Source organism: Martes martes (genome assembly GCF_963455335.1).
Source record: "Martes martes genome assembly, chromosome: 1".
Taxonomy (NCBI): Eukaryota; Metazoa; Chordata; class Mammalia; order Carnivora; family Mustelidae; genus Martes; species Martes martes.
This window is the reverse complement of record NC_137888.1, coordinates 82,138,123-82,160,192: the sequence shown is the minus strand read 5'-3', so window position 1 is coordinate 82,160,192 and position 22,070 is coordinate 82,138,123. Positions and strand designations below refer to the sequence as shown.

At 44.8% G+C, this 22,070-nt stretch overlaps 2 protein-coding genes across 4 annotated transcripts in view; one reads left to right on the top strand and one right to left on the bottom strand.

The window, feature by feature from the left end:
- Positions 1-2,205, bottom strand: part of RSRC1 (arginine and serine rich coiled-coil 1) — a 449,299-nt gene extending 447,094 nt beyond the window's left edge. For both annotated transcript variants that reach the window (XM_080796319.1, XM_080796320.1), the window contains exon 1: positions 2,061-2,205. The gene's annotated coding sequence lies outside the window, so the exon portion shown is untranslated. The remainder of the gene's footprint in view (positions 1-2,060) is intronic.
- A 3,940-nt stretch (positions 2,206-6,145) lies between these two features.
- SHOX2 (SHOX homeobox 2) lies at positions 6,146-14,841 on the top strand (the record flags this gene model as incomplete). Of its 2 annotated transcripts, none has more annotated exons than XM_080796307.1 (5): positions 6,146-6,600; positions 9,462-9,670; positions 12,074-12,131; positions 12,437-12,525; positions 14,053-14,734. In XM_080796307.1, 5 exons carry the CDS (start codon positions 6,252-6,254, stop codon positions 14,344-14,346), a joined length of 999 nt encoding a protein of 332 aa, XP_080652433.1. In that variant the 3' UTR covers positions 14,347-14,734. The 2 variants fall into 2 exon arrangements, with proteins under 2 accessions (XP_080652433.1, XP_080652434.1); XM_080796308.1 differs by having other exon boundaries at positions 6,252-6,600; positions 14,089-14,841.
- Between the last annotated feature and the right edge of the window lie 7,229 nt (positions 14,842-22,070).

The following is a 22,070-nucleotide window of genomic DNA, read 5'->3' as shown; positions in this document are numbered from 1 at the left end:
CAACTATAGGAATGAACTCCTACAGCTCTTGGTTTTCTGTCCCCCTTCTGTCTTCTAGTACTTCCTGGTTACAGTCTCCTGGTTGCAAACCTCCCCCAAATACTCCCACTACCAAATTGAAACCAGGAGAGGTAATGACTACAGCAGGACACCTATTTACAAAAACATCTCACTGAAAAGTTTAAGTGACTTACTGAAGACATGAAGCCAAGATGTGATCATTCAAAAGAAAGCTTTGTCTAGTTATTAGTAAAGGTACACGAAGCAGTTAGCCTTTTTCAGAAAACAGGTAGAGAGAAAAAAGACTCCTAGAGAACATGACAGTTTATAATTATTTCTCTACTACTCATCCATTAGTATATCAAACTATATTCTTTTTAATCTTGGACACATGCCTTAAAAAAAAAAAAAAAGTCATGTCAATGGGAAATCCACCTCAAAGAGGCAAAGTAAAAATGGGGCTAACAGCATTTTAGCAAAGAAGAAATCCACAAACATGTACAAAGCCATGCAAACGCAGTAAAAGAACTGTGGTAAAACTCTAATTTAAGATAACACAGCAAAATTCGGGGCGCCTGGGTGGCTCAGTGGGTTAAAGATAACACAGCAAAATTCAAAAAAGACACAGAATTGTCAAAAACACACCTCCTATCATAACTAAAAATTTGTAAACTAGCATCTCTTTTTTTAAAAAGCATTATCAGTCCTAAGAATTTCTCCCCAATGGTTTGAAAATGAAAGCAGAAAATGTATCTATACATCTACTATAACAAAATCATTACAGAAGTTTTCCAACTCTTAACACAAGTTTTTGCTAAGACTGGTGGAATTGGTAAGGCCAATTAATACATACCAGCTGCCTTTAATTTTTTTTTTCTATTTCAAACATTTTTAGCTCTCTTATTGAAGACCGTAACAGTAGTAAAGTGTTACCACTTAGCAGGAAATCTCCTTTGCTTGTAAAGAAAGTGAGTATTTATAGACTCTAAAGCTAGACAGGATACACAGTTCCCCAAAAGGTTGCACCTGCCGTATCTGTTCAAATCCTTAAACCTGAGAATTCTGCATATTCCCCTCACTTAGAGTTTTTATGTCTAGATGAGCGCTGGAATACTTTTTTGTAACAGAAAAAAATGTTTGATTTACGTAAATACCTAGTACCTACTTAGTTGAAACTCGAATAGTTTGTTGCTAATTCTGAAAACGCAATAACAAAAAATTTAGGCTTCCAGCGTACATTTAAATATGTATAACCTCTAAGAGAAGTTATGTTAAGGCTGATCTAAAATCATGAGTCCGCAACATGTCTAAGTAGTGCATTATAACCTCTCACCAAAGTGAACAGAGTTTAAGGGCAGCCATGTGTTCCTAAGGAAGCCCATTAAAGGTGGTCATATGACCACAAGGCCAAAAATTCTGAAGTCAAGGAAACTGAAGGTTTAAAGCCAGTATATTAATATGTGAAGGAAGTTAAGTCTACCTCACCCAGCACCACCTCTCTCTCAGCAAGAGTGCGAGCGCGGAAGGGGGATAGGGAGTGAAAGAGGTGGATCTCAAGTACCGACAGCAGAGTGAGTGGGGTAGAGTGCACCAGGTTGCAGCCTCCCTCTTGCTCCCTCCTACTATAGCTAGTGACGAAGCACCAACACACTGCAAGATGAGCACAGAAACCCAAAAGCAGTGATGGAGGACCAGAGACTGGGGGTGCAGATGGAGGTGTGGTCTAGGTATGAAGAGAATTTAGAGCTGGTTAACTCTTCCTCACCACCACCAGACTGAAGGCCTAGCTTGAGGCCTGCGACCGCACAGTACCCCACAGGTACCCACCACCCAAAGGCCCCAGCTTGGACTTCAAGGGTCAGAAAGCGCCAGGTACGGGGCGCATGCGTACTGCGCCGCTCCGCACGCCTCGCGGCCGCCACCCACCATTCCCTCCACCCCCACTCCACGTTGTCTTCCCCGCGGACTGCGCCAGGCCCCGCGCCGCTTCTCGCCGGAGCAGGGCCTCGGAACCTTGCGGCCGCAGCCGCCGCCTCCCAGGTTCCAGTTGCTGGCATCACCTGGGTCCCGGCCTTCGGCTTCACGCCTCCCGTTGACTTGCAAGCGCCACAAACCAAAAAACCTTCCTTCAAATCTGGGCGCCGCTGCCGTCCTCCGAACTTGGTTCAGTTTAAGCTCACCGCCTTCCTGGTTCCAGCGCCAGGCAGCCTCAGCCGAGCTTCCGAGTGCATCGATAGAGACTGCCAGGAGTTAGAGGAGTGCCGAGGGAGTAGATTGTCACGCCGCCAATTTTTTGTTTGGTGTTGGTTTTGCGTTCTTACTTATTTGATTTTTTTTTTTGTTCCCCAAAAGCAATAAAGGTGAAGACTGAAAAGTGTTATTGCCTTAGTAACCGTCGCTATCGTCTTAGATAATCAGTAAACAAATCTGCATCGTAGGAAGTTATGTTTAAGACACCACACGTAGCAAAATTAGTTATCTCACTCTGGGGGAGGAGGAAACTAGCCCAACGATAATAAATCATGGGAGTGTGTCTGTATAGAGTCGTGTGTGATTAAACTCTAATGATTTATTTGCAAAAATGCATTAAAATCGGTGTTTCTTCTACCCTGAAGGTGAAGGCATTCACAGGTTGGGTGCAAATTAGTTTCCCACATTAAAGTTAACGGGTTGGTGGAGGAATAGGAGAAGGCTGCCTGAGGCAGGGAGCCGAGGTTTTTGAAAGAGAAATTAAATGTATAGATTTTTTGTTGTTTAAACCAATAGAAATTACAGCGATTCAGCATTTTCTGTAACTCATACTACATTATTTATCTGTAAGAAACCTAATAAGAAACCTAAAGGAGGTGAATAAACCCTTGGCCTTGGTTTGGGTCGACTGCAAGAACCAACTCGTCACAACAACTGATGGATATCCAGGCTAGAGTTTTCCGCTGACGGTTTGAGAGGGTGAAAATCACCTCCACAAATATATTGCTCATAAATGACTTTACCTTAAAATAACCAGTTTTGAGGGACCGTTTTAAAACTTAACTACTACACTACACGTTTATTTTAAATAATTCAAGTGCTTGGAGGAGGGGAGCTTGGCATCCTGAATTTCATTGGAACCTGTGTATCTGTCTGCAGGCTGGCAACTAAACTTTATTCAGTGTTGTTGTTGTTGTTGTTTTCTTTTTACCAAAACCACATTTTGAAAAACCTGTCTCAAGAAAAATTTTTTTATCTAATGAAACGTCATTAGAACTTCATGAGCATTTATTAGCATATGTTTTTAAAACTTTGTTGACGTTGGTTTTTAACTAAACTTTCCTTGGGCCAGTGGAAATCTGTTGGGAGGCACTGCAGATTTCTCACAGCGGCATCTGATATTAACACTACTATTCCTAAAAGCATACAAAAAGCCAATATGCCAGGAAAATCTGTGGGAAAAATCTATTTGGTGTGAGTTCCACGATGATTGTGTCTGAGACTTCCCTGATCACCTTTAAAGTGGTCATCTTTCCCTCAACCTCAGTAGACAGAATTTTTAAAGTAGCTATTGAGTCTCCTGATCCCTTGCCAGACTTCTAATAGTCGTTATGTTGGAGCTGTTTGTGAATACACATTTAACACCTCAGTTTCAGAACTCTTTGAGCACCACATCTATTTAGCTGACCCCATTCCTGGTCATTCTGCTAAATAACCTGAAAGATGGATTTTCATAAAGGATTAAAGTTTTATGGTTATTCTCTGATAATATCAGAATTGAAGTGGTTACAAGTAGTAAACCAAGACTAAGTGTAAAATCATGTTTCTAAATTCATAACTTTGAAAAATGTGAGTATGTGAGTCTCTTTTGTAGTGTGATAAAATAGAAGCAAGCACTCATATAATTCATTAATACCTAAAAGCTATTGCTATTGGAAACAAAGATTTTAATTATTTCTCCTAAATACAGCACTAAATGTTTTAAGAAGAACAAAGGACAACTTCAGAATTCAAAAGAAAAAGACAAGTAACATTCCTAAAAAGTATGATTTTCATTTTCCTTAAATTCACTAAATGTGAACATTTTAATCTGAAGAGTAGTATATATAGAATGACAAAGGTACATATAGCCTCTATTTTTATATATTCTAGAACCACTGATGATATAATTGTTTTCTCTTTTTACAAATGATTCAGATTGTTTTGATGATAGTTTTCAAATTATCTGTTCATGCCTCAATCGAAGGGCAGAAGTATACCTATCACAGTTCTGTAATGCTTCTATTTTTCCTGAGAGTATCAGATCCAAGAAAATGAACTAGTTACATTTAACATTAGAAGAAAACCTGCATTAATAGTCATACTACTTGAAAATGTCCCCCAAAACACACTTGGAGAGATATATTTGTTTGTAGGCTCAAGTAATTATCTTTCCTATGTAAATATTCTTGTGTGAGATATATACATGGCCACACTGCTCACTGCAAGCTTTGCCCTACACAGGACAAATGACTCAGTAATATAGATGTTCCTTCCATATAACAAACTATTTCGATGAAAATAGTCCAGGAATAGAATTTTAAATTGTGGCGTTGACAGAGAGAGAGAGAGAGAGAGAGAGAGACCTTTCTCCCGGTGACTCTCTTTTTGAATAGTCCATAATTTAAAAAAAAAAAAATTAGATGGGGCGTAAACGTAACATGAATTCTTTCAAACTCAAAGAGGGATAATAATTCGCTTTTCAAGATTAGGAAATCAACTAGAATGTTTCTGAGGATGCTAAAGAAGACCTCCTGTAGTTAATTGTGGGAGGGGTCCGGGTTCAGGGAGTTGTAAGGGAAACGGGGTCAGGATCCTGAGACTTCAAAGAGGGAACGAAGTCAAACTGTCCTTGACCAGGCGCTAAAGAAACACTTTAAAATGGAATCTGTCAGGGAACAGCTGCTCGGGAAATGTGTTAAATAGACTGGCCCGTACGAGTTGGGTTTGTCTGTAGAGGTGTCGGCCTGGGCTCCAGGGCACGAGTACTGGGGTGAATCACAAACTCTCCTGGGCGGGGAGCTTAGTGAAGACCCAAGCTCAGCTCTGGCTGCGAGCCGGGAAGCCCCTTTAAGGAGCCGCGCGGGTCTGGAAAGCTGTAAAGGACCCTGACTCTGAGCAGGTTTGTGAACCCAGGTTGCCGAGCTGTGTGGGTTGAAGGGTGGAGGATGTAGGATTGGGACACAGGGCCAGGATACGGAACTGGGGTGCGGGGCGCCTAATGCAGGTCAAGGAAGCCTGGCAGCAAGGCGGGGAAGGAGCAGTTGCGCGGCACCCTGACGCGGTGCGAGGTTGTGGGGTCGAATGCCCAGTCCGGATACCCGACTGACTCCAGCAGCCGCGCACTTGTCAGTTTCCTCTTGGCCACGCCCCGGCGGAGTAGGTCCAGCTCCCCAGTGTTTAACTGAATCGTGACACCAACGCAAAATCCACGCCTAATTAAATTAATTAGGGATTCTCGTCAATCCTGGATTAATGGCCAAGAGCACGGGCGGCCGAGGCTATCTGAAAACCCGGACGGCCTGGGACCGGCCTCCTTTTCCCGCCCCCTCCCGTCCCCTTCTCTGCCCTCCCACTCCTGCTCCAGCCTGCCTGGACTCCAGCCTCAATCAATCTCAATCTCTCTCTCTCTTTCTCTCTCTCTCCCCCCCCCCTTCTCTCTCTCCCTCTCTTCCTCCCTCCCCCCCCCCCGGTAGTGGTGCGGGTGCTTCCCCAGGAAGGGGCTCCCTCCGAGTTGCGAAGGGGAGGTAATTTACTCAGAACAAGGGGCCGCCTTTGCGAAGTATAAATAGTGAGACTTCAAGCGCAGCATTGCTATCAGATCTGAACTCTCCGCAGGAAGAATTGTCAAAGATCTTAACATTGAACAAGCGCGCTCCGGCAGGGAAGCATCAGTTCCCATTTCCCTCCGGCGGCCCCCGCCCCTTCCCCCCTCCTCCTCCTCCTCCTCCTCCTCCTCCTCCTCTTCTTCCTCCTCCTTCTCTTCCTCCTCCTCCTCCTCCTCTTCTTCCTCCTCCTCCTCCTCTTCTTACTTCTTTTTCTCCTACTTCTCCTCCTCTTTCTTCTTTCTTCTCTTCTTTTTCTTCTTCTTCTTCTTCCTCCTCCTCCAGCTCCTCCCCCACCCCCTGCCCCATTGATGTGTTATTATTGGGGGGGCTGGAGCAGTAAAAAAAGAAGAAGGAAAAAAAGAGCGGGGCTCGGCTGGGAGAGGTTGAGCGCGGGGCTGACCGGCTTCGGCGGCGATGGAAGAACTTACGGCGTTCGTCTCTAAGTCTTTTGACCAGAAAGTGAAGGAGAAGAAGGAGGCGATCACGTACCGAGAGGTGCTGGAGAGCGGGCCGCTGCGCGGGACCAAGGAGCCGACGGGCTGCTCCGAGCCGGGCCGCGACGACCGCAGCAGCCCGGCAGTCCGGGCGGCCGGCGGAGGCGGCGGCGGAGGAGGAGGCGGAGGCGGAGGCGGAGGAGGCGGAGGAGGTGCAGGAGGAGGAGGAGCAGGCGGAGGAGCTGGAGGAGGGCGCTCTCCCGTCCGGGAGCTGGACATGGGCGCCGCTGAGAGAAGCAGGGAACCTGGCAGCCCGCGGCTCACCGAGGGTAACGGCCTAAAACCCCAGCCGCGATTCCCCTTCCCGCCTTCCTGACTCCTCTCAGGCAAAAGAGGACCCCGAGGCCCAGCGGGGAGAGGGGCGGGACGCGGAGAGGGCCCTTGGACCCCAGCTTTGGAAGCTAGAGTGATGATGGAGGGGTGGGAGTCCGATGGTGTGCACGGTCGTGGGTGGGGTCCGAGTGTATGTGAAGACGGGGGCGTGGGGTTTGCGCGCGCCCTTCTCAGATGCTCCGGCTATGCCCGTTCCACTGTAGCGCATTTCACCAGCCGGAGGATGGGCCGGCAGCCCAGACGGCCAGCGGGCGGATGGGGAAGTTCGCTGGGCCGGGCTGCGGCGGGGGTGCTGACAGCTGCTGGGCCAGGCGGCGGGATTCTGGTTATCATCTAGCGCCGAGTTTGCGGGAGCCCCTTTCCTAGGCCTGAGAAAGAAAGAAAAAGACAGGAAGGAGGGAGAGGAGAGAGAGATTTCACTCTCGGGTCGCCCCAGGGTTTCCGGCCGCGGCTAAGATCCACTCGAACTCCACGAAGATCCTGGCTTCTCGGATCTTGGAGGTCAAAACTTCTCATTCTCTTTGAGCTATTAAGATCGAACAAGGCCAAGGCAGTCTAGACTGTTCTCTCGGGAGACACGTTAGGCTCCCTTTTTTGGTTGGTTTTTCGATATTTACACAATTCCATTGCTGTTTCGAATCCTTTAGTACTCTGGTTTTGTCGGGGGGGGGGGTGGAGGGGATGAGGAATTCTTTGGTGCCAGCAAAGTGTTAGGAAATGGCTTTATCTAGATGGTGGAGCGTCCTGTACCAATTCAAAAGAGTTCAACAATAAAATTAATTTGGCACTTGGTGCCTGCAGTAACTGGTGTGCTGCCATATTTTTCCAATTAGGAAAATATGTGACATGCGTAGAATCACATATTTAAGCAAGCAATTAAGTTGTTTATAACACGGTCTGTTCCTGTTTAGGCCAATAAATGAAATTTGGGGGCAAAATAGAGATTATATTAAGTCTATTAATCAAGTGGAAATGTGGACATCTTTCTCTTTGAAGCTCCAAAAGTTTGAAAGGCATCCACTGTGGATGACACAAAATAGACAAAGACTTCTCAACCCTTAAGTAGAATCTGAAGGGTGTGTTTTCATATTTAAATTTCATTACAATATCAGTGGAAATATTTTTATTAACTTGGCTCCGAATGTTAGCTATAATGTTATCCGCTTCCTCTCCCGTGTAAGGACGAATGTCCATAAAACGAACTCTGAGTACAAGAAATGCAGGCAACATTTAAGATCATGGTAGCTAGACTGCTAGACTCGGCTGGGATCTAGAGGCTCTTCTTCTCCCAGACCAGGCAGCAGGTCCTCCTAAATTTGGAAAATGGTGGCACAGCTGTCAGGCGGCCAGTGCAGCCTTCCAGGCGTGAGTCCGCTGCTCCAGGCCCAGGGTACACCAGCCCGCCGCATCGCGCGGTTAGGGTCTGAACCCGGGCAGACACAGTCCTGGGATTGTTGATTTCCAAGCTCAGGACAAGTATTAATTTCTCTGCAGGCTGGCTCTTCCGGAAATGATTTTTAACACCCATGCTGATCGGGATCCTGGGCTAGGAAGAACTGCAAACAGCCTCGACTATCCAAACTCAGCTTTGACACCTTAAAAACCCAAGGCTCCGACTCAGGCGCAGAGGATGAAGGTTCCAGAGGGCAGCTTATGTTGATATGGGCTCCCCTGATCACTGCCCCTTGGCCTAAATATATATCCCTCGGGTGACTCTGTATGCTCACATTCGCAGAGCTCCTGTTTTTTAAGGGAGAAGGAGGGACAGTAAAGTAGCAACGGATGTGTGCAAACCCTGAGCAGGAAAAAAAAATGCATATTTTATTAAACAACCGAGCTGCTAGATGCATGAAAAGGCTTTGCGCAACCAATAGAAACCAAGGATCACGAATGTTCTGCTTGAACCTGTTGATCTCTGTGGGTTTAAGCATTTAGGGTCGAGTCTGCCTTTCCAATGGGGAGGGAGAAGGAGAGAACTGAGGCAGCGGTCTGTTTCGCGCGCCTCGCGAAGCTAGTTATCCGCTCTCGCCTTTTGGCCTGGCGTGAGCCGCAAGCCCTTCAGGCAGCCAACATGGCGTGGGTGCCTCTGCTCAAGCACCCAGTGTCCGGCATGGGGGGTAGGGACTGCTTGGCCGCCAGTGGCCCTCCGCAGGGTTAGGCTTGAGCCCTGAGTCAGCACCGAAAGCCCGGAGATGCGGCTCCCAGTGCCGTTCAGCACCCGGGTCTTGTTCTGCCGCTGCGACCCTTGGGCCCAATTGTTCCCAAATTAGAGCAGCAAGTTTGAGAGAAACAGAGAGCCAGCGGCGGCCGGAGCTGGCCTGGGAGTAGCCGGTGAGAAGCCGGTGCATGGCCTCGCCGCGCCCTTCTGCCCCGACCGGATTCTATGTCTGGCCGGGCGCGGCGCTCTTGATTCCGTGCCTGCGAGGGAGAGGGTGAGTGCGAGAGAGGTTGAGTGGAATGGATTTGGTGTTCGCGGGGGAGGGCTGGGGACGGTGGAGCGGACAGTGAGGAGGTGAGTTGAGGCTGCAGTTGCGAAGGGGTGAGTGGGTGAATAGCTGGGGGCAGGCGGTGGCCCAGAGTTGATCTTCTCGCGTCTCCAGAATCCTCTTCCTCAGGACGGGGTGAGGGACTAGACAGGAACTCCGGGAGGGGGCAGGATCCTCCATCATTTTGTAGACAAATCTAGTAACAGGATTTGCTGTGTTGTTTTTGTCCGTGTGTGTGTGTGTGTGTGTGTGTGTGTGTGTGTTGTGCGCACGTGGACATATGCGTGGCTTATTTGTGGTGCCCCCTCCAGTGTCCCCAGAGCTGAAGGATCGCAAGGAGGATGCAAAAGGGATGGAGGACGAAGGCCAGACCAAAATCAAGCAGAGGCGAAGTCGGACCAATTTCACTCTGGAACAACTCAACGAACTGGAGAGGCTTTTCGATGAGACCCACTACCCAGACGCTTTCATGCGCGAGGAACTGAGCCAAAGGCTGGGACTGTCCGAAGCCCGAGTGCAGGTATCCAGCTGTGAGGAGGTCAAGGCAGGGCTCGGGGGAGTGGAGGAGGGGCACGCGTGGGTTAGAGAGGCCGCTTGGGAAACACACACGGAGGGCGCGGGTTCAAGAGTCTGGAGTGAGGTGAGAAGGGATGGGATATCTTTACTAGAGGTCTTATTTTCCAAAGTAAATCTTAGTCTTGTAGCCTACCCCCCACCCCATCCCAACATATGTTCCCAGCAGAAGAAAGCTGTGCTGGGCTTGCTCCCAGAGTTTCTATAAACCACAACCACCCCCTCCCTCCTCGCCTTACGATGCCTTTAATGTGGTTTAATCCTAATGGGCCTACTTTTATAAGCCTTAAAAAAAAAAATCCCACAGAAAACGTTTTATCTTCTGGATGCCTTAAAAGTTACAACGAATATTTTGTTCGCCTGAGTTGGTTTTCCTTGAGGGCCTGCTCCGGGGTCTAGGGTTGCCAAGCGGATATGCCAATTAGGTTTATAGATGTACAGACTATAAAGAAAATTAGCAACTGTTAAGTGTGGAAATTTACAGTTTGCCCTTAGCAGTCGATCTCAAACTGTGTGTAAAACAGTGGAGACAGAAATGCATTTTGGTCACTCTTTGTTCCCTCATTTAACCAAGACAGCAAACCTGAACCTACAGAACTTGATTTTAAAACAACTTACATATCTTAATATTGGCATTCCCAGAGTCGAACACCCAACAAGTGCCATATGTGATGAAGTTAGAATTGGAGCAGGTTTTTTGTTTTTTGTTTTTTCACTGGTTATGGGGGTGGAAGTAATGGCAATGGGCTTTGGGGGCATTCAAGGTAGAAAATTATATACACACATGCATACATATCCTTCTACTTTTATGGAGAAAACATTTAAGTGTTTCAGACTGTATTTCCGCTCAAATAATAAAATAGGAGAAAATGATGGTCATTATTTGTTTGAACACATGGAGCAGTTTTAGGCCTGAACATCTGCAGCTGTTACAAAGTATCACTGTAACAGATACTCCCGGGGTCTCTGGGTGAAGAGACCACCATCTGCAGCAAACTATGCAATTCTTATGGGGCTTCCCGCATCTTGTAATAGGATCAGGACAAAAACAGAGCAGTCATGTTGAAGGGAAAAAGTAATAATAGGCTGCCTTGGTCATCACAGCCGTCAATAGAAGGCTCTGCTCTTCCTTTTTAAGCCTCTGCTGCTTTGCTGTGTGTACCCAAATCTCTAGAGGCTCAGCAACCCCTTAAAGACATGATGATAATTATTACAGTTATGAGAATTAGTATCTCAGTTCCAACTCTTCTAGGGGAAAAAAGAGGCAAGAAGCCTCAGGCCATGTGAGTTACACAAAGGATGCCACCCTGGCACAAAATCTACCCTTCTATTACACTAAAAGGCAGGGGAATTTTTGAAGATTTGTATTGACTATGACACTTGCTTTCAAAAACAAGAAAAAGCTCTGAAGCAGTATTTTTCTTTTATAGTTTTTTTCAAACCTTAATTTGTGAATCAGTCAATATGCTGTATTATTGGAACATAATGCTGTATGATTGGAGTGTAAAAACAAGCTTTGTATGAATTTTTAAAAATCTGTCATACTGCCTCTGAAAGTTGGCAAGTGTATTTAAGAAGGTAATATGTAGGAGAAGACAGTATCCAGAGTTACTTGATTCATACCTTCTCCTTTTCACAGAATATTGGTTTTTTTTCCCCCCTCTTAAGAAGTGAACTTTATTGCTGGTCTTCATTTTTTCATACTTTTATTTAAATTTTAGGGTTATTTTCTACTACCCTAACCATAAGCAGTGGATTTTTTCTGTAGAAGTGAATTAGATTATCATGATAATGGCACAATTATTCTGCTACTGTGTTACACTCTACTGCACAGAGGAACAGAGAAATTCTAAACTTCTTTGTAGTGAGGCTTTTATGGCACTAATTACCTCTTCCCCCACTCTTTTCCACCCCCCCAAAACAGAATCACTATTTGCTTTGGTGTTTGGTTTTTCTTGAAGATGAAGCTAATTAATATTACAGGCTATTAATGAGCACATTCTTCTCAGGTTTTACTGGGCAAACATCTAAACCCATTATCACTTTAGTATCAGGTATCAGGGAGAGTTTTAGGCCTTGGGGACTCTATAATGTAGAAAGATGAAACCAGGACTAATAGTAATTTATCAAGAAACAATTTATCTTGCAAAAGTCTATGAAATTCTTTTTTGTCATTCATTTACATTATTTGACTTTGGAAATCGAGAGTGTTTTTTATAATTCAAATATCACTTGCTACATCTCTCAATCCTTGCCTAAAATACTACTTTTTTTTTTTCAGTGTACTCTGGTAATTAAAGGAAAATGAGTTCATAAAATCTAGATTTTATTTTATTTTTCCAATTTGTAGGTTTGGTTTCAAAATCGAAGAGCAAAATGTAGAAAACAAGAAAATCAACTCCATAAAGGTATGCTTCTCAAAGAACATCTGATATTCTAAGTAAAAAGAGAACAGGGTAATATTGTTATGCAAAGTCAGAAAGAAACTCAGAAAGATAATCATGTTCTCTATTTAAAATCTGCCTGAAAGCAGTTAATGAGAGTACTAAAGTTCGGGAGTACATTTATTTTCATTGTGGCAGCTGTTTAGGAAGATAACAGTCCAATTCCAAAGGAGTTTGTTCTATTTTGGTATTGTTTGGAACTCTGGGAGACAATGCTGGAAATATTAACCTCACATTTTTGTGTTTTATTCCCCCCCCCTTTTTTACAGGTGTTCTCATAGGGGCTGCCAGCCAGTTTGAAGCTTGTAGAGTTGCACCCTATGTCAACGTAGGAGCTTTAAGGATGCCATTTCAGCAGGCAAGTATTGCCCAGTTTCAACCAGTTTTCAACTGTAAAAAGACCTGGATGTTTGCTTGAATTGTTGAATATACCCTCTCTGAGTCCCAGTGTTGGTGTCCATGCAGTTGAAGAATAATTTTGAGATGATATAGTAAATCTACTCCCCTTTAAAAACCTATAAAATGTCAGGGGCCTATATGCCTAGTCCTTTCTGTTCTCAGGGGAAACCTGCAGAGGCCTGAGGCCAGCAACTGGTCCTTTAAAAATGCACTAAAGATTGCACTTGGGGAGAGGAAGGAAAAGCCTTTTGATTAAGATTTTGTCAGATCCAATACAGAGGTTAGTCCTAAGGTGTTTTCTAAGGCAACTTTCTAAATATTTTTCTAGGTATTTCCTACCCCTTAGTCACAATAAATGTCTCTGACAAAAGAAAAGTAAATAAATAAAAGTACTTCCAACTCAGACTTGATTTTTAAAAGCTGTCTCTGCAAACAAAGCTTCATCTCTAGTAGAGAGAGAAGCCTTGGTCTTCCTAGGGATGCCCTGCCTCTGCAATCCCTTTCTTAGGCATAAAGAAACCTTTAAGACTACATTTTAAAAGGACAGCCTGCAGCAATGATTTAATCCTGGGAAATCCCAGTGCTCTAAACGCCCCTGCTTTCCCAGCCTAAGGGCTCAATCCTTACCCAACCAGCGCCTGACCTTCCCCTTCCTCAGCCGGGACCCCTGCTTGGTAGGGCTGTGAAGTCAAGAATTAGCTCTCAGTTGGCAACACCCTGGACTGGGGAGACATCTGGGTGTACCCATGTATTGATGGTTACTGTTAGGGAGATCTTAACTCTCTTGACACTGCAGGACTCTAGCTTACATCCTGATGCTAGGCTTTTGAAGCAAGAGAGAATGATTGGAGAGAGAGTGGGATCTTAAAAGGAGACCCTTACTACTCAGAAAGTGATCTGCAGGCCTGCAACACCAGCACCACCTGGGAGATTGTTAGAAATGCAGAATCTCAGGTCCCAATGCAGACCTTCTGAAGTAGAATCTGCATTTTTAAGATCTGCCTTATAACAAGGATAATTGTTATAGCAGTAAAGGTTAGAAGTACTAACAATTGTGCGATTTGTGATGAAGATGCAATAATTTCCCCGGGTGATGGAGAAAAGTTTTATAGTTTGCTTGTTATTACTTCAGTGCTTTAATGGATAAAAGGTGTATGGTGGCATCAAGAGAGCCTTTCCAAATTACCTTTGTAATTTTGAGGAGGGCGATGTTTTAACACAATAGCAGTGTTGCCCTCTGATGGGCCCAGCTCCCGAGGGGGCGGCCACATTCCTGCAGACAGGAGTCCCCCAGGGCCCAGGGAGGTAAGACGTGCTGAATGAGCTGCAGAGACTCTGGAGCACCGGAGTATCCCCGCAGCGCCCCAGATTCAGTAACAAACTGAGAAGGTCAGCCAAGCTCCCCTTTCCTGTCCCCAGCCCCAGCCTTCCCCCTCACCAAGCTGGACGCCGTTAATGCTCTGTTTCTATTCTGTTGTCACCCTAGGATAGTCATTGCAACGTGACGCCCTTGTCCTTTCAGGTTCAGGCGCAGCTGCAGCTGGACAGCGCCGTGGCGCACGCGCACCACCACCTGCACCCGCACCTGGCCGCGCACGCGCCCTATATGATGTTCCCGGCGCCGCCCTTCGGACTGCCGCTGGCCACCCTGGCGGCGGACTCAGCCTCCGCCGCCTCTGTCGTGGCTGCCGCCGCCGCAGCCAAGACCACCAGCAAGAACTCCAGCATCGCGGATCTCAGACTGAAAGCCAAAAAGCACGCTGCCGCCCTGGGTCTGTGACGCCAACACCAGTGCCGAAGTCGCGCCCTCAGCGCGGCGCGCACCCTGCAAACCCTCCGTGCCCCGCTGCTTTCCGTTTAACCCCTCCGGACCTCCGGAACCGACCCTTTTTCCGTCCCGCTGATCGCCCTTTGCCACCTTCCACATCCAAGACTCGGAGGGCGAGACTCCGCGCCGGACCTTGAATCCCCCTAGGCGCACCAGCTCTGTGGCTCCTGACCATAAACTTATCCAAGGGCGTAGAATTTGGCTTCGTACGGGCAAGTTTTCGGGAAGTCTGGAGAGAAACTGAACAAGGGAGCGCTGGGACACCGGAGTGTGGCTCACTACAAAGCTGCAACGATGGACTCTTGAGTAGAAATAAAAATCCAGTTAATAAAAAATGAGCAAAAAAAAAAAAAAAAAAAAAAGTAGAAAAGATAAACCAGAAAGAAAAAGGAGGAAGGGAACTAAACTTATTGCTATTTGACAGAAGTTGAAATCGGAGAAAGAACCAAGGAACAAAAACAAATTTTAAAAATTAAAGTATTTTATACATTTAAAAATATGGGAGAATAACCCGGATGAATCTCGAGAGAATGGGGTGGGGGGGGGGTACCAACTTAAAGTGTATGTTTTTTTTAACGGGCTAAAAAACCGCAAAACAGAAGGAAGAGGTATACTTATTTAAATAATTAAGATTTTAAAAAGTGCGCAGCTGGGAAGTTCACAGGTTTTGAAACTGACCTTTTTCTGCGAAGTTCACTTTAATACAAGAAATTTGATAAGAGAGGCGGGCCTCCTTTTACGTTGAATCAGATGCTTTGAGTTAAAAACCACCACGTATGGAAGAGTAAGAAGAGGGAAGACAGTACAAAAACGAGAAGAAAAAATGATATTAATACAAAAAATGTTATCACAGACTGTGATTTCTCTGAGAAATTATTATGGCAGCACTGTCCAGACTGCTGACAGTAAATTCCGGTTTTGCATGTTACTTGTATTCCATTGATGGTGTCTTCCTGCTCCCTGCTTTACTCACATGCACTTACTCCATTTTTATCTTCAGTGTGAAAAACAATACCAAAAGCATCTGGAAATTGATATATATCAAATATATAATTTTTGCCCTGTCTTTGATCCTGTTGGACAAAAGAAAAAAGTTGGAAGGGAAACAATTTACACTCTGTCCCAAGAAGACGGAGGCTGGCAGAAAATGTGGGGAAAGGAAAAAAGAAAAGAAGACCAAATGAAATAATAAAGGTACAGCGCCTCAGAGGGCTCCTGGCACATAGTAGGCGCTCAGTCAATGTTAGTCCCCTCTCCTCCCTCCTTTCTTCTATTCCCTCCTGCTGATTTCCTGATGTCCTATGTGGGAACCTTGTTTTATTTCCCCCTCTCTATCCTGTCACATTCACCTTGAATAATACCCAACTAGATACAGGCAGTAGGTTTGTGTAAAATATGTTGATACACACGAACAAAGTTTATTTTGGCTATAATGTGTGAACTGATGGTTGACTTACAACATTTGCATTTTATCTCACAAAGGTGTATATTCAAGTAAATTTTTTTGTTTCAATTCATGTAACTATTTAAACTGGGATACCCTGGACTAAGCAATCTGTATCCCAATCACTAGAAAACCTCCTTAGTTGTTTTTTTTTTCTTCCTCCTAATTTACAAGAAAGAGGAAAAGCTCTTTTAACTGAACTTTGGTATGCGTTTGAGCTTTGTAACTATTTGTTCTCCATGAAAACAAAGTTATTTATATTTGCCATATTTTTTCTAGTGTATTAAGTTATTTTAAACAGAAGAAGATGCTGTTATTTCATGATGTGTTGTTGGTACAAAATGTTTCGATTTCACCTCTGTTAAACCTTTTAAATAAGTGCCAAGTTATTAATTGAAGACACTTTGCGATCAATTGAATGAAAATAGTATTGTTTCATTTGATGGGGTTCGCGTCATCTTTGTTCCTGTTACTATTAAACTATCCGGGATAGTCTTTCCTTCTTCCTTTTTGATTAATGTGTACCAGTCTCTCGAATACATCAACTTGGAAAAGCGCTTGCTTCTGCTTCTGCGTGCAGCTCTTAAGGGGCCGTGAGAATGGTGGATCTGTGGCTCTCGATATCGCTGAGCGCAACCTCCACCCACTTTTTATCTGTCCAGCATAGGAACCGGATTGATTTTACACCAAACCAATAAAGGAACAGGTAATATGTAAAATAATATAAAATGGACTCCCCAAGGCTAACTCTCATTCTTCATTCTGCTGCACTTTCACCTTTGAAGTTTTTCGGGGAGCAGCTTGAGGAGAAAGGGAAGAGGGATCACAGGGTGCGAAATCTACCTGGGTTAATCGAGGCATAATGGACACTCGACCCCAGGTCGACCACCCTCCCCAAGCAAGGGTTGAAGGTTTGGGAGTGGGTAAAAGCCGCGGAAGGGAACCGGGGCTCTGGGAAGGGCGAATCTTCCACCTCCCCTCTCCAATTCACCGCGTTGGCCCATGTAGATTTTTCGTTGATTAAATCTAGGAAAAGGTAGAAGCAAGGGCCCTACTTAGGAAAAGCCGGGTCCTAGCCGTCCTTAGAATATCGAGGATCCTCTTCCTCCCTCCCGCTTCCCCTGCCCCCTACTCCCGGAAGAAATCTCACTAGTAAAACCCGAAAGCGTTGCCTGTTTTAAGTGTGGGTCGAGACTGCGAAGACGCGGCCCCGGGCAGGCCGGGAACAGGACCTTCCCCACCCGCGAGCGTTCTGGGGATGGGGGCATCACCCGCGAAGATCAAGGGTTTCCCCAGTGTCCCTTGGGGCCCCCTTTGGGCCGGAGGGCGCATAGTGGACACCTCCCACCCCTTCGACAAAGCCTGACGTTTTCCATTAGCGCTCCGGTCGTCCCCACCTGGCCTTCTCCCGGGTTGAGCTCGCACACTCAAAGCTGTTCCTCTGAGTAGACGTGGGTGATATCTTGATATTTATCTTTTTAGCTTTCGAAGACCACTGAACAGGACTTGGGCCGTATTCAGCGCCCAGGCCTTGCAAGTCTCCTAGTTGACAAGTTGACAGGTCTCTTACCTGTCCTTAGTTTTCGTAGTAAACATCAGCCTAGGGGTGGGGTGCACCTTGAATCCGCGCGCCAAGCCGGCCGCCTTAGCCGGGCGGCCTCTGGCGCGCTCCCGTCAGCGCCCGGCCCGAGGGTCCGAACACGCAGGCTCCCAGCCCAAACCTAGTGGAGGCCCCCACGCTGATTCGGACATTTCTAGGGGCACCCCAACGGAGGTCGGAGGTCACGGGAGAACTTGGGCCCTGGGGAGTTAGGTATTCCGTCCTGGGTCCAGCCTGCGGCACGGTCGACGCGAAGCCCAGCCTGTCCTCGCAGCTTAGCTTGGGGGAAGCTTGAGGTCAAAGGAAGCAAGTACATCTGGGCCCGGGCAGGCGAGGCCCAGGGGACGAGGACGGGGGCGCGGCAGCACGGCCTAGGTCGTCCCGGAACTTTCCCGGCGGCAGGAGCGAGGTGGGCTGGGCGCGGCAACAGCGGGGGCCGGGGTGGGGGGAGCGGTGGACGCCGGGGAGCCCGCGGAGGCGGCCAGGCCGGGCGAGAAAGGCCAAAGTTTCTTGGCCCGGTCGGCAGTACTTGAGCTGGGCGCGGCCTGTGGGACCCACGCGTCGGGGATGTCTGCTCTCCCGAGACTCAGCGAGGCCGAGGCCGCCTTTCCCGGCGGGTCGGGGCCGCGTCCCTCGGGCCCGGCCTCCCACTCACGCTCTCCCTGGGTTTTCCCCCAGTGCCGGCACCCAAACTCGCCCGCAGGCGCCTGGGTGTGTGTGAGGGACGTTCCAAACCCAGGGTTTCCAAAGCCACACTGAGAAAGGGTCCGAAGAAGTCTTCGCTTTAAATTCAAATAAGGGCCAACATGCACGTCGTTTTGGTAGGAACTCAATAATTGTAATAAATAATTAATAGAGATTTCGCCACTCCCTCCACCCCCCCACCACCACCCCCAGCCCCTTCAAGGTGTGCAAAACCTTCCCGAGCTACAAAATCCCTGATGTTTTTCCCTGGGGGAAAACCGAGTTAAAAGAGATTATTCAAGACATCATTAGTATTAAGGACCTTAAGATACTGGAGGGCCCGGTAAGATCGGAGGCCTTTGCTTGAATCTGAATTGATAAATATCTATTTTGAGTTTTTCCCCACACTTATAACTTTGTAGATCCTCAGATGGTAATACTTTAGTATAACCCAGTGCTCAAATTTCGGAACTATTTTGATTTCTGAAAAATGCCCTTTTGGCTTCAATGACATGGATCCTGTTATTTTTTCACAAATCAGTTTACATCATAAATTGCAAACATTTGCAATAAGATCTCAAGATTGTTTATTCTGTGTAACCTCAAGCACTTGACTATGTTAAACACCAGTACAGAAACTCTGTGAAATCAGTTTAATGTGTGTGAGGGAATTAAAGGATCACTCCTTTTCGTCACATAAACAAAGCATTTAAGATTGTTTTCATTGTCAGTCTCCCAATTTTTAAACAGTCTTACAAGTGACTATTAATTTTAGAGTCGTTCTGTGTGAAAATAATTACTGAAGTTATATCCTGCTTTAATTAAATGTTTCTGGGCAGAAGAAAATGGTATTCCACATTGGGAAGTGGGTGATTGTTTTCAATGTTACATTATTTTAAATTATTTTAGTTCAAATGTAAATAAAGTGTGTTAAATTTCAATGGGGAAAAAAAGTCTGAAATGGTTTCATAAAGTGCCATTAGAACAGTTAGTCAGAGTGCATTAAAGGAACATCACAAACCCAGAAATAATATGTCATTGTAATGAGAGTGTTAACTTATGGATAATTTATTCAAGGTAGTTTCTACATTTCAGATGGAATCTCTTATTATGACCTGCCTGAGTACTCAGATGCTTGTTCTTCAAAATCTAATTTATATAGGCTCAGAATATACATAATTCATAACTCCTGCTGATATATGTATACACACCCCGAATTTTAAACCTTTACAATATGTTTGCATGTTTACTAGCATGTTTTCAAGCTGACTGAAATAAAAACATAAAAAGTGTTAAACATCATATTGAAAGCAAGTGCTTGTCCTATGTGTGGAGAAAAAGTAGAGGAAAATTAAAAATTAAAAAGGATTAGATAATTCTCAAACTCAGATATAGAGTGAACACTGAAATATTTCAGACAGGGAACATTCTTGTATAAGAAATAAGAAAATCTCCAAGAAAGACTTACAGATGTGAGCTTATAACACTTCTGATGCTGAGGCAATCCTTTCATGTCTCTAATTCATAGAACAAAAAATCCTCAAGTCTTGGGGTATTTTGTTTTGGGTATTTTATGTGTCAGTCAAGGTAACCATTGCATATGCCTTCAGCACAGGAAAATTTAGTATAGTACTTACATGGAGTTCTATTGGCATGAAGAAAGCTTTTAGAATATAATCAAATAAATCACATAGGGAGGAGTAAACACACATTTCCCGCCTTGTTGAACAACCACTCACATGTCCTGAGCAGGGATCTTTGCAGATTTTTATTCAGGCAGAATAGTGTGGAATAAGTTAAAGGCGTAGACTCTGGAGCCAGACTTTCTGGATTCAAACCTCAGAGCTGCCACTTACTAGTTTTGTGAGTTTGAATGAATTATTCTCTCTGTGCCTCAGTTTCCTCATCTGTAAAATGGGGATAAAGAAGCATCTATTTCATGGGATGGGTGTTAGGAGTATTAGATGAGTTAGTATATGGGAAGCCCTATGAACAGTGCCTTGTACACATATATTTAAGCAATTTATGATATTTATCTTGTAAAAACATCAATAGGCCTTAATTATTGTAATAAAACCTTAGAGGAAGAAAATAAAGAAGTGCAGTGCAAGGAATGACTACTTTTTTGTTGTGGCCAGAGGAAAACATTATTAGTTTGTGATTCTAGCTAATTGCTTAGCCTCTGCCAGCCTCATCTGGAAGCTGTGGCAAATGTCATGATGTAGATAGGGGTCTTACCCATAAGAGCAAATTATAGGTTGTGGGGTGCTATATACATGATAGATAGCTTGTTACTCTGCCATGTACAGTTAATAAGGTGAACTATCAAGCATGACACTTGCCCTCAAGGGGCTTACCATCCAGGGGGAGACAGTTCATAACTACATATGATGGTGCTAGGAAACATGTGCTAAGTGCTCTTGCTTAAAGGCATTCAGTCACATTATGTGCAACTCAATGGCCGTACGGCACATGTGGGGCCTGTTGTCCTGTTTTTGGAAATGGAATCTTTCTTGGAAATGAGTAGCCTTATAAAGGAATGATGGGGCGACACCCAGAGGTTAAGAAACACACTTTGTTAGAATTAAATGCATACCATATGTTGCCATGGTTTGTGTTCCGTAAGCCCATCTGTGTTTTCTTAGGCTGTCCATGTTTGCAGAGCATTAGCAGCAAAATGCCAAAAGATGCAAAGGCAGCTTACCAACAATCAAACAATACAAAGGGATGAATATTCAATTATTATGGTAAGGACTGGTAAAATGAGCAATTGAGTCCTAGTTACAGATTAAATGAAGAGGGACTTCTTCCCGAGACCTAAATTTAGATACGTCATTTACACTTGCCTCATATATGTTTTATATAGTATCTTGTAAGAGCTCAGAGCACTTTTTTACACATCTTCATTTGGAAGTCAGTGTGATGTCATTGGTATATGACTAATCTTTAGAGGCAGAATTTCTTGAGTTCAAATCTCAACTTTATCACCAATTAATTAGATCTGAAGTTTCAGGTAATTTCTTAGCTCCCTAGAGCCTGTGCCCTCTTTATGTCCTGTACCACACATCTCTCAGGTTGTTATAAGGATCAAATAAAACAAGATGGGTAAAGTGTCTGGTGTAGGTAGGTTTTCCACTAATGTATTTCTCTTCTATACTTCTAGTACTTTTCTTTCAAATTATTGTCACAGAGAGGATTTTGAACTTAACCTGTCTGTGCTTAGAGTCTGAGAAACTATTGGAGGCGGTATGTATATTTATTTCAGTTCCTTGCTATGGATGAATATTGAGCATCTGAGTATATGTTGTGTGGCCTGAAGTTTGGGATAAAACTTTCTTCAAATCTTGCAGAACTCTTTTCAGATAGATTTTTTGAAGGACTATAACTTTAGATCTACCCTTTTGTATAGAGTAGAGAAGGTTCTTCTTCCCTGTTAACTCAAGGGCATTCCTAATACAAAGATTACCCAGATTCTCTGACCTTCAGTCCTCTATATTCTGGAATGTCCTCATACAAATCGAGATCTGGCATTAACTCTCTAGTCACTCTGATATTAGATTGATTGTCTTTCTGTTTGCTTATTTATTGAGTACATTTTTTAATGCTTCCGTGCTAAAGGAAGAAGAAAATAAACTACCTTTAAAAATGATTTCAGAAGTCTATCAAGCTATCCAAATTTTCAATACTCATACTACATTGTGTTTTGTATTACATTTATTGACATTAGTGGTTTAAAATGTAATTGCCTGTCTTGTGGGCAATATATTTATTTATTGAAATTCTCGCTTGTCAGCAGTTGTATTTCTTTTGAGGATTACATAGTTTCTCTTAAAACTTGGTCTTGCCCAATGTTCATTTAAAAGGGTTCAGGAGGGGCACCTAGGTGGCTTAGTGGGTTAAAGCTTCTGCCTTCGGCTCAGGTCATGATCTCAGGCTCCTGAGATCAAG